The 18,256-nt window shown below is 43.7% G+C and overlaps 1 protein-coding gene across 1 annotated transcript in view; it reads right to left on the reverse strand.

Annotated features, from left to right (window-relative positions):
• Positions 1–18,256, reverse strand: part of NT5DC3 (5'-nucleotidase domain containing 3) — a 126,142-nt gene that overhangs the window by 34,256 nt on the left and 73,630 nt on the right. The window contains exons 5-9 of the mRNA XM_006888548.1: positions 9,368–9,458; positions 8,067–8,204; positions 4,143–4,203; positions 3,620–3,722; positions 3,379–3,480 (exon numbers count right to left, since the gene is read on the reverse strand). Coding sequence (XP_006888610.1) covers positions 3,379–3,480; positions 3,620–3,722; positions 4,143–4,203; positions 8,067–8,204; positions 9,368–9,458 — 495 coding nt within the window. The remainder of the gene's footprint in view (positions 1–3,378; positions 3,481–3,619; positions 3,723–4,142; positions 4,204–8,066; positions 8,205–9,367; positions 9,459–18,256) is intronic.

Raw genomic sequence — 18,256 nt, forward strand, 5'->3', positions numbered from 1 at the left:
TGGTAATGACATGTCAGACAAGGGACTTATATCTAGAATTTATAAAATACTCGAGCACCACAACAAGATCAAGGGGAAACTATTCTTTTTAATAGCAAAAGTCTAGCCCAAGTATAAAAATCTAATGAACACTCCTAAAACAGGAAGGCAGTTTTGGAGAAGAATCTCGCTGCTCTTCCAGACCTGAAAAAAAGTGTTTTGGGTATTTATTGCAATCCCTGTGTCTTACTGGCAATTGAATACATAAAGAACTCCTTGTGTTCAGGTAACATCTATGTCCCTTGTTGCTATGTACCATCAAGTTTATAACTCATAGCTACCCTATGGACAATAGCCCTGAATCCTGTCCTATCCTGAGCCAGCATCTCTGTCTCTGACACACTTCCCCACCCTCCACTGCCAGAGTCACTGTATTACTCCATCTCATCCAGCATCTTCCTCTCCTGCATTGATCCTTCACCCTTCCAAGCATGATGCCCGTCTCCAAGGACCAGTCCTTCCTGGCAAAATACCCAAAGTTGTGAGATGGGGCTTCAAAATTCTTGCCTCCAAGGAGTACCCACTCCAGGATAGACCTGTTTGTTCTCTTGGTGGTCCATAGCATGTTCAATACTCTTCTCCAGCACAGTAATTCAAGGTATTGATTCTTCTTCTGTCATCCATCGTCACTGTCCAGCTCTCTGATGCATAGCAAGTAATTGTGAAAGCCATGACTTGGATCAGGCACCTCAGTCTCTAGACTGGCACTGTTGCTCTCCAGCACTCTTGAGAGGACACTGACAGCAGACTTTCCCAATCCGATTTGTTTTTTGATTTCCTGACTGCTGCTGTCAAGAATGTTGCCTGCAGATCTGAGCAAGATGAAAGTGTTAACAACCTCAGACTATTTCCATCTATCCTGATGCTGCCAACAGGCCCCATGGGTGAGACTCTTTGTTCTTTTCATGTTGACGTACAATCCATATTGAAGACTAGAGTCTTTGACCTTCTACAGCAAATGCCTCAGGTCCTCCTAGGTTTGAGCAAGCAAGACTGTATCATTTGCCTAACACAAGTCCGCCAATACTGACACACATTCTTCTTCATAAGGTCCAGCCTCTTGAATGATCTCTTTCACATGTAGACTGAAAAGGTATGGTGAGACATCCCTGACACACCCCTTCCTTGAGTTTTCAACCATTCAGTGTTCCCTTGCTCTGTTCATACAACAGCTTCCTGGTCTAGGTATAGGTTTCACATGAGCACAGTCAAGTGTTTTGGGATTCCCACTCTTCTCAATATTAGCCACAGTTTGTTATGGCCCACATAGTCGAATGCCTTTTCATAGTCAATAAAACATAAATGGACCATCTTCTGGTACTCTCTGTTTTTAGTCAAGATCTACCTGACATCAGCAATGATATCCCGAGTATCAGAAAGAAAAGAGTTGAGAGCACGATTCTGCTCTGTCCTACAGTCAGAACCCATTCGACAGCAGTTTCTGAGGAGCCCTGGTGGTACAGGGGTTAGAGAATTTCCATGTTAACCGGAAAGTCGGTGGTTTTAAGCCATCAGTCACCTCCTGGAAGAAAGATGAGGCAGTCTCCTTCTGCAAAGAGTTGCAGTCTGCTTCTGCAAAGGGTTGCAGCTTTGGAAACCATATGGGGTAATTCTGTCCTTTCACAGGGGCCACTGTGAGTCACAATGACTTGTTGGCACCACCACTACCCGGCCTGTCTGCTATTTGAAGCCTTTCACTATTGTAATTAAAATAGAAATGAACAGAGGTGGGGGTTATTCAACTTTCACACTTCTTACACCGGACAGCTAGAACAAATACTAAACAAATGTACAAGAAGAGATGAGCGCTCTCTCTGTCTCTGTCTCTCTGTCTCTATCTCTCTGTCTGTCTGTCTGTCTCTCTCTCTCTCTCTCACACACACACACAGAAAGGAACAGTACAGGGCACAACCACCCTCACTACACATAAACATGACAAAGGAGAGTTGTCATTGGAGCTGCCAACAAGAAGTCCCTCTCCTGACTACAGTGATCCTATAAAGAAAATACAGGTGGAAAGGGGAAGCAGAGGAGTGGGCATGGGCAGGGGGTAATCATGCGGTCACGTGGTTTGATGGGTGGAGTGGGGAGTGGGTTGGGGAGGCGGGGGGATCCAAGTGTGAGGGGCAATGTGTACGAACTTTGTAGGGCAGCCAGTGTAAAATGAAAAAAAAAATAATAATAATTGCAAGAAATAAATAAAAACATTACAAAAAAAGAGATAAGACTATGGGAGTTTCTTCTTCATGACAAAGCAGCCGGCCAGGGTGTACATTAGCTGGAGAGCAACACTCCTGTCTTTCCTGCCTTCCCTTCCAAGCCAGCCTTTCTCAGTCTCCACAGTTGGTCCTTGAGTTCAATAGTTTCAGGAATCACTGTGACTCTCAGAAAACATACAAGAAAAACTGAAGCAATTCAATCCAACCTCTACGAAGCCCATTGGTATAGACACATTTCCAAGTCATGGAGACAAAGCAGACCTGCTCCGTGGGGATACTGACTCTCAGGCCTTTCTTCACGGCAGAGGAGCACAACCATCTGTCGGCTCAACCCTAACCCGTGGGAACCACACCGCAATGCTCTACATCAACAGGCAGAGGGGACAAGGCAGGTGCTGGCCCCTAACTGCAGGAGAGAGAAACAGCTTCAAAATTAGGCCTCCTATACAAACAGGAGTTATTTTTATAACCCTAATGCCCTGTTTCTCAGCCCTCTTGCATTTTGGGTAGGATAACTCTTTGCAAGCAGGTGTGTCCTATATGTGAAGGATATTTTGCGTTAACATCCCTGTCTCCCTCTCACTAAATACTCAAGAGCACACTCCCACCACAATCACACCCCAAAACTTCTCCATGCCCCCATTTAATAAGATTGTTGTGCAGAAAAACAGCACATTGAGTCTTGGTAGAGATTCATTTCACCTGAGGCAAAACCTGTGATCCAGGCATATGTGCAAAGTCCAACTGCAATTTTAATTGAATCAACAAGACTCTCTTATTAAAAGAAATGCCCACTGACAGTTTATTATTACTGCTGTTTAGTTCTATTTCACAATTTGGCTGCATCAAGAGCCCTAACTTACTCAGAGCTATTGCTTTTGGATTTTCTTAGTGCATGACTCACAGGTCTGGAGCAGATCAAGATGATCTGAGAATCATTTCAAGTTGTATAAGCTTCCTGCTTTGCAATAAATACTCCCAAGCTGAACGATCTGCCAGATGATAAGAAAAGCTATCCTCTCGGATGCTTATGATTTTCCAACTAGATTGCACCCTGAGATACTACAGTCATAGCAGCAAATGAATTCAAATCCAGCCTCCTCGGAGGGGAAACACTTACCTCCGCTTATCATTAAAGAAGTTTGGCTTCTCAGCCTGAACGATGACCACGTCAAACAGGTCCCTCCAGTCTTTTCCAACAATATACCGCATCCCCTTGTCCCTAGAACAACAAGCCAGCTTGGTTAGTCTGAGGTGAAAGGGATTCGTTATTTACGGACTTTTCTCTTTCTAGTTTCCAAACGCTACAATAAACGGAATACAAGAGAGCCAGAAGCCAGCAAGGAACAAGAGAGACTTACACAAAGCTGCTGGGGCTGTTGGTAATGAGGAACATCTTCTTGCCATGATCTGCCAGTTTGGCCAACACTGCGCGCGTCTGCTCGGCGTAGCAGATGTATTTTTCTAAGAGCAAGGGGGGAAATGCGCACCCAGGTTCAGCACAAAACCAGTCAATCTGCAAGGACTTACAAAGTGGGGCCTGTGGGGGCAGCACCTCCCTGGGCATGGCGTCGGGAACAAGCTTCATTAGGAAGCCGGCTGGAGGATGTGGCACAAGAGCATCAGTAACAGGGAACACCCGCCTCCTCCCCCTCCATGGAGAACCTAAAGCTGCGGGCTCTTTGCCTTACAAGGAGGAAGGATGTTAAGTTTCAGGACAAAGAATGGGGAGAGGCCTCAGTGCAAAGGTGCAAGGTCCTTGCACTGACATGCAAATCCAACGGCACGCAAAGGCTCAGCGTGTGGAAGGCAAAGTGAGATGCGAGCCCAGCTGCCCGGTTAAGGGAAAGACGGAGTCAGTCTTGAGCGCTGCTGAGTACATACCGATATCTGCTTCGATTGCTCTGTACATTATTCCTTTGATGTGGACATCGCGAATTGAATCCTGGCAAAGGATAAGAGTTTTAGTCAGTGAAACCGTAACTGAGGAAGCTGCCCAAGCTGCAGCCCACGTGAAAACACTTCCCCAGTAACTCTCGTCTTTGGAAGTCTGGCAGCATCCGAGCACCGGCATGATCTAAATTCTGGTGGCCCCTCGGGCAAAGCTCAAGTTTCCATGGTGACAGTGGTGGTTTCCATTGCAACTGTCAAAAGGGTCAGTGGGAGGAGGCAGTTTGTGTAAATAATTCTGAATTAAGTGCCACACGTTGAGTAGCAAATCCGTATGCAGGATCAGGAATGAATGATTCCAGATGATCTGCACCAGGGGAATCAAACTATTCTCATCCCTTCCCCGCTTGTCCATCCCTGAACCCCAATTCAGACTTCTGTGGTCTACAATGAGGGGCTCAGACACACAATGGGATCCTCCACACCTCTGCAGGGAGACCCATGGGGCAACTATTTGCAAGATGGAGCTCAGGCAGAGAGAGGATGCAGCCAGACGGACACAGGATAAGGAACAAGGAGAGGAAGAGGAGGCTGAACCCCATCTACCTTCAGGGGTGTGGCAACCTGATTTGTGGCAGATGTCACTGCAGGTGGTACTGGGCCCTTTAGGGAGCAGGGGTAGGGTGAGCAGGCCAAACAGTGCTCTCGGCTTTTGACTGTGGGTGGGAGATTTCTATTAAGAGAGGTCCGCTCTACACTATACACTTAGTTTCAGCGACCCTGTAGCGGAAGCCTGCTGCAATTTCACACAGCCTGCAGAAGGCAGCGGTTAACAGGGGTTGAAACTCTAGGCTGGACTGATTCAGTTACAATCCAGGCACTGCTCTTACTGGCTGTGTGATCTCTGGCAAGTTTCTTTACCTCTCTGTGCTTCAATTTTCTTATTTGTTAAATGGGGATGATAACAGTAGCCAGGTCAAAAGACTGTTGCAAGGATTCATTTATATACATAAGGCACCTATAAGAACTCTCCCAGCAAGAAAGTGTTAAATGTTAGCTACGAGCAGCGATAACACAGTTAACACTCAAATTCCAAGCCAGCATCCTCAAGCACAAAAAGGTGTGGCAAATAAGGATTCTTAAATTTACACCTGAAGACTAGAAACTGAATGTTTCAATTTAGCCTAAATAATACCAGTGTGATGCTGAGAAGCTATAACTCAACCTGTGTCTTTCTAATACCCCAAGATTCGGTGTGGATCAAATCTGAAGTGATATGTGCTTTGGTATATAAATATGTACCTTTTAAAAATACCGGTATTATCTGAAAATATCTAAATTCAATATTGGAAAAAAAAAACTCCAGACAGCTTGAAGAATGGTTGGGGAGAGACTGAGTAAGATGGGTTCAGTAATGTATACTGCACTGAAACAGAGAAGGGAGAAAACTGTTTAAAAGAGATATGTGACTAGGTATTTCTGTCATCACAGGAGACTAGAGCGAGGGCTACATGGTGGAGGAGACCTGGGGGAGGGTTTGTAAAACAATGAAAGAATCTTTTCTTTTACTTTTCCATAATTTTTGGACTCATGTACTTATAACTTGTTAGTCAAAGTTGTGTCTTCTAGGTTGCAACACCCCCATGATACATCTTCAAGGATATGAACATGTACGGCCAAGCACAATCAATAAGAGTGCATCTAAATTCCAAAATCAATCTCCATAATAGTCTATGTGTTTCCTACTGCCAAAGGGGCCCTCTTTAGAGTAGTGAGAGAAGATCTTCACCCTGAAACCCACAGCGTCCCTTTTCAGCAGGAAGTAGCTAAGAGAATACGCCATCCCCTTTTCCTTATGACTCAGGGTGAAGTCTCTCTCAGGGAGGAGTGATAGGGAATGGCAAAGGACACACTGACAAAGAAGATTAATCAGAACTGGCTTTGACAAGCACTGTGGCATTTGGACAAGAACAAACTGGGAGGAGGGTAGGGAGAATAGTGCAACAATGAATGAATAGAAACCCAAAATCTCTGTAAATGTTTATGAAAATTAATAAAATATAGAAAAAAAAAGAATGTTTACAAACACAAATGTAACTGTGATTGCGAGGATAAATAAAAATACATATTACACATAGAGAGAGGGGAGAACAATCTAAAGATATAATACTTTATAAAAACCAGTGCTATCAAGTCAAATTTGGCTCACAGTGACCGCGACCCTCCACTTTCTCAAGGCTGTCAAATCTTCCCAGGAGGAGACTGCCCCTCTTCCTCCTACAGAGTCTCTGGTAGAACTGAACCATCAACCTTTGAGTTAGCACTACAACATGCAACATTCTATGCCACCAGCGCTCCCTCCACACTGTATATTATACATGATAACATTTTTATTTACCACATAACTACGCTCTCTCTAATTGGATTCATGTGTGGCTTCTGCAAGACCTTAAAGAGCCTGTATAGAATCTTGATTATCAAACAGAAAAAGGCAGTAGATGGTTTGTGTTAAACTACCAAACTAGAGGTTGTCTGGTCTAAAGTATCCAGCATGAGGGGATTGCTGAATTGGAATCCACTCGTCAGCTGTAGATTTTGCTGGGCATCCACAGTCGCAAAACCTGGGCACCAACGTCACTTCTTCTCCCAGAAAAGCGCCTGTTCCTGCACACAAACACTGCAGCAGCACAGCAAATCTAGATTTCAGACCCTGCCGTTAGCCAGGTGTGCAGGCTCAATCCTTCTAATCAGAAAGGGATAGAAACCCAAGTAAGTCAAAACAATTATGAGATATCATCTCATCCCAGTAAGATCAGCAAAACAGAAATGCTGGCAAGGTTGTGGATAAACTGGAACCCTTATTCACTGTTGGTGGGAGTGTAAAACGGTGCAACCACTGTGGAAGGCGGTATGGCGCTTTCTCAAAAAGTTGCAAATAGAAATACCATTTGACCCAGCAATTCCATTACTGGGAATATACCCCAAAGAGACCATAAATGCCACCCAAGCAGATATATGCATATCCATGTTTATCGCAGCTTTGTTCATAATAGCAAACAGTTGGAAACAACTCAAGTGCCCATCAACAAACTAATGGACAGAGAAGTTGTGGTAGATTCACACAATAGAATGCTATGCTGCATTGAAAAACAAAGAATTCATGAAATATTATACAAAATGGGTGACTCTGGAGGACATTATGCTGAGTGAAATATCTCAGTCACAAAAGGACAAATACTGCATAATGCCAGTGTTGTAAAGTGGCACTGACATCGGAGCTGGGATAAATAATGCATTGAAATAGATGAGGAAGAGACTGTTTAGGAAGAATATATGATTAGGTATTACTGTCATACAAGAGTCCAGAATGAAAGCTGCATAGTAGAGTGGACTGGGGGGGGGGGGGGGGGGTTAAAAAAAAAAAAAAATTTTTTTTTTTTTACTTTTCAAAGAGAAAAGTGAGCTAGGAGGGAGGGGTGGGCAGGGAAGAAAGTGTGCAACAATGAATGAATGGAAATCCAATGTCTCTATAAACTTTCATTAAAATTTAAAAAAAAATTCTGAAAAAAAACCCCTATGATAGTTTTATTGGTAAGTATTGTAGAAATGTAGCGTTACTCAAGAATATAGAATAAAGAATGCATCTTTTTCTCAAAAAAAAAAAAAAAAGAAACCCAAGTAAGAGTGTGAGCACTGCCTTTTTAAAAAAAAAAACAAAGCACAAAGCCTTATTTCCTTTTCAATTCTTCTGATATAGCAGTATCTTTCTTATAGTTTTCAAGATTAAACCACAAGTAAAAAATTTTCCGTACAGACTATTTCAAATACTGGCTCAACAAAGCAAGCTAAAGACTCCATGGCGTCCACTGCAAAGCTAACAGAAACACGACTCGACCAATCTCTCCCGGCTGATACAACCTTGACATCTTTGTAGAGGTGGACAGGCTCATAGTCGATGTTGTGTTTCAGGAAGTATTCATTCACGCAGGACAGGAGGGTCATCTCCGGCAGGGAGAAGATGTCCATGAACTGCTTCATGGTGTGGCCGTGAGAACTCTGCAGACAGGCGGAAAGGCACGCGTTAGGAAGGGAAGGCTGACCTCAACGGCAGAGACAAGAGGCATCTGAATCGTACAGGAAAGCAGGAGGGGGAGTCCATGTGCTAAAAGGGATTTTTAAAAGGAGTACTGGTGGCGGAATGTACTATGTGCTGTGTTCCTAACCAAAAGGTCAGCGGTTCGAGTTCATCAGCTACCACGTGGGACATAGATGGGCAGCCTCCTCCCTGAAAGATTTATGGCTCCAAAAACCCACCAGAGGGGCGCTCTGTGCCAGTCACTCAATGACAATGGGTGGGTGAGAATGGAGTCTAGCTGTCAACTTTGAGAACTTTCACACTGAAAATTCCAATTCTTAAATAAAGCAAAACTTCCCATTAATCAGGTAGGCAGGAAAAAAGCTACGAAAGAAGAAATCAAGAAAGAACTTGATGAAGAAGGGAAGGGTAGTCCTCCTTAACCAATGTTGTGGACTGCTGCCAAGAGCGTTCTGGCTCCTCCTCGGCTCCTTGTGCCCTTGGAGGGCAGCGCACAAGTGCCCGCAGGACTCCTAGACTGTCATCTTTACAGGAGAAGAGCCTCAGGGCTTTTTCTCCTAGGAAGCTTCTGGAGGGTTCAAACCACTCATCCTTCAGTTAGCTGCGGAATGTCTAATCACTGTGCCACCGGGGTCCCGCAAAACACCATCTCCCGTTTCCTTGTTAATTCTACATGAACAATAGGTGAGGCTCACCTCGCAGTTCAAGCCCTTATACAGACAAGAGTGCAGTGTAAGAAGGAAAAACGACAATACTTTGCTTTAAAGAACACTTTAAAAATGTTATTATTAAATGTTAAATTCTTTATTATTATTAAATTTAATAATACTATTACCAAATAATATTAAGTTATTTCTTGTTGTTGTGTACCATCGAGTCGGAACCGACCCATAGCTGACCCTCTGGCGGGTTTTTAGAGGATGTTAATCACACAGGAGGAGATGCCCATCCTTCTCCCACAGAGCAGCGGGTGGCCTCCAACAGCGTGCCTTTGAGACTGCAGTGCAGCTTCTTGCTATTAGGCCACCAGTGCTCCCTAAATTATAATTAATAATACTATTAAAAATTGTATTTCATAACACTACTAAGTAATACTTTAAAGAAGTACAATACTTATCATCACCTTCCCATAAAAGTCACTCATCTGTTCCAAGGGCACATGGGATCCTTCGTACATTTCAATGACTTCCTCATCAGGGACAACGCTGAGACCTCTGGGAAAAATCAGAGAGCAGTTAGAATTCAACCAGAAAGAGCAAAGCCAGTCAGAGCTGCAGGGATTGTCGACGGAGGTGCAACAAGGGGAAATGTGGTACCCGACACTGTTACAAATAACACGTAAGAGGATGCTGCTGCTACTTCTTGCTGTCAGGTGCCATCAAGTATGACTCGTAGCTGTCCTATGAACAACAGCTCTGTACCCTGTCCTATCTGTGCCACCCTCACACTCTCTGACACACTTGAGCCCACTGCTGCAGTCCCTCTGTCAAGCCACCTGATTGAGGGTTCTCCTCTCTTTCCCTAACCCTCCGCCTTTGCAAGCATGATACTCCTCTCCAAGGAATAGCCTCTCCTAGTAACATGCCCAAAGTACGTGAGATGAAGCTTTATCATCTTTGCCTGCAAGAAACATTACAGCTGAACCTTCTCCAAGGCCTATCTGTTTGTTCTTTTGGTTACTACTATGTTTTGCTATTTCCTATCACCATGTCATTTCTCAATGTACAACAGAACAAAAAGCTGCTCAGTCTTGTACTACCCTTGCAACAGCTATCATTTCCGAGTCCACTTACTACACTATCGTATCAATCTGGCTCTTTGAAGGACTTTTTTTTTTAATTCATTCATTGTTGCACATTTTCTCTCCCACATTCCCTCCTCCTCCTCTCAGCCCACACCACAATGTACCCTTTGTTCCAGATTGTTCTCATACATAGAATGCGTAATCATACATTCCTTTGGACAGTTCTTCCCCTCATCTGTTCTAATGCAGTGTTCACTATGTATTCAGTCTTTCCCCGTTGCCTCCACACACACCCCAGGGGCATCCTATTTTATAACAGTGGTTGTATGCAGTATTTATTCTGTTGTGACTGAGATATTTCACTTGGTATAATGTCCTCAAGGGCTATGTTGTATAAAGTGTTACTATGTCACCATTTTTCAATGCTGCATAGTATTCAATGGTGTGGATGTACCATAGTTTGTCTATCCATTCATTTACTAATAGGCACTTGGGTTGCTTCCATATCTTTGCTACTGTGAATAATGCAGCAATAAACATGGGTGTGTATAGATCTGTTTGGGTGGCAGCTCTGGTTTCTTTAGCGTATAATGTTGGTAGTAGAATTGCTAGGTCAAATGGTATTTCTATTTCCAACTTTTTGAGAAAGTGCTAGACTACCTTTTGTAATTATTGTACCATTTTCCATTCCAATCAACAATGAATAAAAGTTGCAATTTGTCCACAAGCTGCTACCATTTGTTATTTGCTGCCCTGTTGAACTCTGGTATTGTTGCTGGGGTGGAATGGTATCTCATAGTTGTTTTCTTCCCCTTTTTCCCCTTTAACTAACCTTCCACTTTACCAGGGAAATCTGGTGGCTTAGTGGTAAAGGGTTGTGCTGCCAACCCAAAGGCACGTGCTTCAAATCCAAATCCACCAGCTGCTCCATGGGAGAAGGACGGGCAGTCTCCTCCCATGCAATTTACTGCCTCAGAAAGTGCTCTGGAGGGTCCGCTATGAGTATGAGTCTATTCTAACGCAATGGTAAACAACTCCTTTACCAAGAATGATGTCCTTATCTAGGATCAGTGCCTCCTGATAACACAGCCAAACTTCATAAGATAAAGCCTCACCATCCCTGCTTCTAAGCACCATTCTGGTTGTAACAAGATGTGTTCATCTCACTGTCACTCCACGGCTGATGTATGCTGTTGCTGTTGTTGATTGCCATTGAGTCGAGGTCAACTCATAACAACTCTATGAACAAAAGATCTAATGTCTTTCCATAGCTATCGTTGTTTCTCCAAGTCCACAGAGTTTCCAGAGGCATGTAGTTTAGGAAGTGGATGCCACTCATGCTTCCCAACCTGTTTTACAACTGGGAGCTCCACCAAACACTGTACATAATGGGAAACCATTCTGGTGTTTGATATCCCCATGGCACAAGGTTCAGCATCACAGCAAACCCAAGTTACCTCATACAGCACGTTGACAAAGAGTGATGTGCAAAGTAGAAAAATGTTCCTCCAGATGTAACAGCACTAGTCTCATTTAGCAGTGGTTAAGTGTTGTCAAGTCGAATATGACTGAGAGTAAGCTTTGCACAAAAGACCTGAACTCTGTTCTATAAGTAACAACGTTTCTGGACATTTATAAGAGAGCTTGCAGAGTTTCCAGAGGCATGTAATTTAGGAAGTGGATGCCACTCCTGCTTCCCAACATGAATCAATCTGGAAGCTCCTCCAAACACTGTACATAATGGGTAACCATTACGGTATCTGACACGACTATGGAATAGTTCAGCATCAAAGCAACTCCCAAGTGTTCAGTACAGCAAATAGACAAATGATTGCTGTGTCTTTAAAAGAATATTCTTCTAAAATTAGTAATTTGGCCCAAGAGCCCTACAGGACTTTACAGTCACACGGTCGAGCAGGCCTTGGCCTTTGCCCTTAGTCACAACAGTAAGTAACACACAACAGAAGGACCTCAGAAATGTCCCTTGCCTGAAGGACCCCAGAAATGTCCCTTGCCTGACTGCCTCCGAGACATCAGCCAACCAGCTAACTTCCAGAGTGGAAGGAGACTCCAAAGGCCCCCGGCCCCAGGTCAGGTCAGCCCACCTTTTCACACACATCTGCTCTTCAGGGTTCTTATTTACTGTCCAGCTTTTGCATGCCTATGTTGTTGTTGTTAGGTGCTGCTGAGCCGAGTCAGGCCAGTGTAGAACAGGAGAGAGCGGGTAGATAGTGAACACTACACTGGAACAGATGAAGGAAAGGACTGTCTGAAAGGAATGTGTGACTGGGCAGCGAATGTGTGACAATCAACCTGGAACAAGAAGTGCATTACAAAGTGAACTGGGAGGGGAGAGGAAGGAAAATGCACATCGATGATGAAGGTAAACCCAATTTTCCGTTAGAATCACAATTTTAAAAAATGAAAATAAAATTGAGCATTGCTGAAGTGCTTTGTGCTGCAAAGAAACACATAACTTTAAAACAGTTTTTTTTAAATGGAATTTTCATTACAGTTAATTGCTTAGCACATAAGATCCCTTAGCTACTAGGAAGATATTCCTGCTGCTGTGGGGTGGTGCTCACTCATGGTGACCCCGTGTGCGTCAGAGAACGTGCTGCATAAAGCACATTATGTGTGTCAGTGGTTGACTGGTCAGAAGTAGATCCCTAAGAGCAACTTTCTGAGATGTCACTGGGTAGATTCAAACCTCCAATCTTTCCATTACCAGCTAAGTGTGTTAACCATCTGCACTGACCAAAGGCTCCAAAATACAAATCAGGTACATAAAAAGACCCGGTGCCACAGCGTGTTATGTGTCAGGCTTCTAAGTGAAAGGTTAGTGGGCCAAGTTCACCAGCTGATCCGAGGAAGAGTTTCCTCTCATAAAGATTTCAGCCCAAGAAACTTGACGCAGGGCCACGATGAGCTGGCCTTACCTTGAGAGCAGCAGGTTTCGTTATTTTGTTTAGGGTTTTGGTTTGTTTTTTTAAATTATTATTACATAAGGTCAAAGAGAGAAAGGCCCTCAATAAGATGGACTGACCTAGGGACTTCAACCACGGGCCTTGAGCATGATGGAGATCATACTGGCACAGAAAGGGCAGGGAGGATCTGTTGTTCACAGAGTCATTGTGAGTTGTGGTTGACAGCACTCAACCATTGATACTAGTCAATGCAACTCATTTCCATCAAGTTGGAACCAACTCATAGCTGACCCTCCATCGAGTTTCTAGAGGCTGTAAATCACACAGGAGGAGATCATCCATCTTCTTCCCACACAGCTGGTGGATTTGAACTGCTTGCCTTTAGGCTGGCAGTGCAATTCCTTAACTACTAGGCCACCAGAGGTCGTCTACTACTGCTGCTGCTGCTGCTGCTGCTGCTGCTGTTAGAGTCATTGAGACAAATACTACTCATAGTGACCCTATGGCCAACAGATCTGACCTCTGCCCTGTCTGATGCCATTCTCATTATCTCCAGCACACTTGAGCTCATTAAAATAAGTCATGTATTAGATAAAAACAAAACATTGTTTCTGCTTTGGTATGTCATTTTAATGAAAATGTCCTTTCTACCAATTTCCTTACAGTTCATAACCTGCACTGCTTTTTCATAAACTACAGCAGATTCATTAAGGCTTAAGCCGGTTTACTACTGACATGTGAAAACAAAAGAGGTACAGGGACTCACCTGGTTTTGCTCTAGAATCAGGTAAGACATTGGTACTCGCCCAGACCATCTTAGGACTGATCTTGGAAAACAGCAGGCAGGGAAAGATTCCCAAGATGCTGCCATTTAGAAAGTGTAAATGGCAAAGCGGATTCTCCTGAGCAAGCCCGAGTTCCCTGCCCCCACTCACACCTCACTCAGCCTTCAAAGGCCAGCGCTGCCAGGAGACAGATTCCCAGGCATCTGGTCACACAGGCTGCATCCTCAAGCTCACAGCAACCAAATGTCAGCTCATTTCAAGTGGTATCTCTCCTTCCCCTTTTTTCACCCCTTCTCCCTTTGTCTTTCCCCCTTTTAAAAAAACTCATTTCATATTGGATTGCATACAAAGTCCATATACACCGTATTTCATTCACGTACTCTTTGTTTCACACATTACTTCATTCACATCATGTTTCATATGATCATACATAGAAATTATATTGTATAAAATTAATCACCATTGATCTATGTCCATTATTACCCTGTCTTTTCAGGTCCCCACTGGATCTATCCTAACCTCCTGCCTACACTCATCAAGCTCTGTCATCCAATGTGATTTCCACCCCTCTTCTCCTTTTGGACTTCTATACACATCTTTCTCAGTTATCTATTTTTAATTTAATAGTCATATGCAGTATTTGTCCTTATGAGACTGAGTTATTTCATTCAGCATAATGTTGTCTAGACTCTCCCAGGTTGAGGGAAATCACTAGGACAGCAGAGGTTAGTGGGTGAAGGAACAGGAAAGATTCAATGGGGACTTGAAAACATGGGGTAATAAGCATAGATCAATAGTAACTATGTAAAATACAACGTACATGAATGACAGTATAAAGCACAATGTAGAGGAACAAAACAATGTAAATGAAAGACTGTGCACAATGTATATGCAAGAAACACAATGTATATGAATGATTATACGCAAACCAATAAAAATATGAGAAGAAAAGAACTTGTTAAATTGGCCTGCTCCAGACAGGTGCCCCCAGAGGCAGCCCCCTCAGAAGCCAAGGCTCACAAAACTGCTCTAATACCAGCAGCCCTGGAATTTAGCCTAAATCTACATGCACATGTAAATGAAAACAATTTTACACAGACATGTGTGGACTAAGGGAATACTGGTAGCAAAGCAGTCAAGCACTTGGTTGCTAATGAAAAGGTGAGCAGTTCTAACCCAGCAGCCACTCCACAGAAGAAAGATGTGGCAGGATGCTTCATAAAGACATACAGCCGTGAATATCCTATGGGACAACTCTACTCTCTCCTATAGGACTTCTGTGAGATGGAATTTAACTCCAACAGATTTTATTAAGCTAAAGGTTGGCAGTTTGAACCCATCCAGCTGCAACACAGAAGAAGAAAAGCCTCATGAACTGTTTGCATATAAATTACAGCAAGAAAATCTTAATGCGCTCAATTCTGTGGTGAAACACATGGGGTTACCATGTGCTGGAATCAGCTCCACAGCACTGGGTATGATTTAGGTACAGATTAAGGAAAGCGTAGAGGAGCTCTGGTGGCCTGATGGGTAAAGAGTTGTGCTACCAATTCAAAAGCACACAGTTCAAATCCATCAGCTGCCCCAAGGCAGAAAGATGGGCAATCTCCACTTGTACAATTTACAGCCTCTGAAAACCAGCTGGCAGGTCAGCTCTGAGTTGGTTCTGATTCAATAGTACATAACAACAATAAGAAAAGCTTAAAGTCAGAGCAGAGATCCGAAGAAAAGTGTGCCCAGGGTTCAAACGCCAGTTCCTTAATTAGTAGACTGTAATTAAAGCTTTTTGTGTCTCACTGTCTTCATTTTAAAATGAACATGGGTAGGAACCGGAAGCCGGCAGCAGTCTCAGGTATGAGATAGGTGGAAGTGGAAATGTCCCTCGTGGTCCTCCTCTGCCTCATCACCTCTGTAGTGCGGCAGGAGACAGACGGACACTGGTGTGTACCCATGGTCCCAGGGCACTTCTCCAAGTATCTCTCAGTCTCCATGATAAGTTGCCTAAGAAGGGGGACCTCAGCATCAAGCCCATTTTACAGAAGAAGAAATCAAGCTTTATATATTTTCTTTCTTTTCATTTTTTATTTTAAATTTCTTTTAAACTGCACAGCAACATTTATTGTTCCAGCCTGGAAAAACATCCCTTTTGTAAATTTCACACGGCAAAGCCAGTTTAAAAACCTTATTCATCAAACAAATGATAACATAAACAAGAACTTGCTGAAGAAACCTCACTGTTGTTATTGTTATGTGCCTTCAAGCTGCCTGTGACTCAGTGTACATTACCTCTGAACCCCGTGCCACCCGGAGCCAATCTCATTATCTCTAACAGACCTAATCCCATTTCTCTAGTCACTGAGTCAATCCATCTCATGCTGAGTCTTCCTCTCCTGTGCTGTCCCTCCACCCTTCCAAGCAATCATGTCCCTCTCCAAGGACTGGCCCTTGCTGGCCACATGCCCAAAGTATGTGAAATGGAGCTTTAAAAAACCTCCCTCCATGGAGCAGCTAGGTTTCACCCTCCCAGGACAGATTTATTTGTTCTCCTTGCAGTCCTTGGTGTGTTCAACACTCTTGTCCAGCACCTCTCAAAAAGACACTGACCCTTCTTCTTCTGATCCTTATTTACTGTCCAGCTCTAAGATGCACAGCAAGTAACTACAAAGAGTATAGCCTGGATCAGGCACACCTTAGTCTCTAGACTGACATCATTGCTCTTCAGTATTCTGGAGAGGTCCCTGACAGCACACTTTCAAATGCAATTTGTCTTTTTATTTCCTAACTACTGGTGCCAAGAATGTCGACTATGGGGCCAGGCAAGTTAAAGTTGTTAACAATTTAAATCTTTTCACCGTCTATCATAAAGCTGTCAACTGGCCTCATTACAACATCATTTTAGTGCCTGATCATTTTAAGTACATGGGGCCATTAATGAACATCAACCAAGTGTCTCTTACAATCTGCAAGTCGGTTTTTCTACAACAAGAAGGTGTAACATGTTTCTCAACACAGGTGATAAGCTAAGAAAGAAATCGTGATTTTTTTTTTCTTTTGGTGTAACAGGCAGACACCGGGGTTTCTATTGTGATCAGGAAAGATGGAATCTGCTGCCCTTCCCTTACTGCTACCAACAGTTTCCTGTACTCTCAATGCACAGTTCACACAAGTCATGACAAGGGGCAAGAAGTCATCAGAGTTTTCTGTTGATTGAAACATTTTCCTAGCAATTGTCATAGGTGAATTCAAACTCCAGAAGCCTCCGAATGGCAACCTCGGCCTCTCAGTCACAAACCGGAAACATAACCACTGCTGCTTGTTATCAAAACTACTGAGGACCTCAAAGCAGAACTTCACAGCCCGACTGTCGTGAAGGCAGCCATGATCTGGCCAGCAGGATCCCGTCAGCATCTCTACATCCCACAGGTCTGCAATACTGTCCCAGAGGCTCTGAGCCAATTCCTCTGGCAGAAGTACTGAAGATGACTGAGGGGGAAGACAGATTCCAACCCACCTCTGAATGGATCACACTGCCTGGAGACGCCTTCACTGAGTGCCCCAAATATCACCAGACCTGGATACTCTTCCAAATTGTGCAAAGTGACTGATATGTCCCTTTCCTCCTTTCTTCAGGTCAATGTTGAGAAAACCTGGCAGTGTGAAATACTATCCTAGATCTTCAACGGAACAGCCATCCACGGTCAGAGTTCTCAATGCATACTTAAGACTCTCGTTGCTCTTGACTTTATCCTGTTCAAGTCTCTTCTTCTGTCCAATAATGTCTGGTTGGAAATTAAGTTTTAGAATCAAGGCTAAGTGTGTGTGAGGAGTCCACACACACAGTTCGGTCATTCTTATGCCCACCAGCCCCTCAGCCAGTCCATCTGCTCTCAACACTGACGGCACAGTGAGAACTCCAGAACTTACGCAAGCACACTCATGCCCCTTTACAAATCTTGGCTGGCTCCTCTGCCTAGACCTGCCCCGTGTGCCTTACCACAAAAGACAGACAAGCTGTTTAATGGGAATTCTGATCATGGACTCAATGGTCAGCATGGCTGTGGAGGTCCTCAGCACAGGACAGACATGAAGGGCTGAGGCAGACAGGATAAACTACATCCAGAACACAAGCATGACTGTCATTTTCCCTAGTTCAACATCCATTCCTCTGGCTGGTTCTAGGCAGTAGTTGGAAAACATGGACTTGATGACAGAAATGAAGCTGGAGACAGAATGATTGCATTTTGCACAATCAATGACCTATTCATTGCAAATATGTTTTATAAGAAACATAAACGCAGGTAATACACATGGATTTCACCTGATGGTTTGCATAGGAATCAGATCGATTACATCTGTGGAAAAACACCGCTGGAGAAGCTCAGTATCAGCTGTGAAAACTAGGCCAGGAGCTGACTGTGGAACAGACCACCAACTACTCATATGCAAGTTCAAGCTGAAACTGAGGAAAATTAAACCGAATCCACGGGAACCAAAATATGACTTTAAATTCATCCCACCTGAATTTCAGAATCATCTCAGGAACAGGTTTGAGGCCT

Source organism: Elephantulus edwardii, unplaced genomic scaffold (genome assembly GCF_000299155.1).
Source record: "Elephantulus edwardii isolate Elephantulus edwardi_28Jun2011 unplaced genomic scaffold, EleEdw1.0 scaffold00068, whole genome shotgun sequence".
Lineage (NCBI taxonomy): Eukaryota > Metazoa > Chordata > Mammalia > Macroscelidea > Macroscelididae > Elephantulus > Elephantulus edwardii.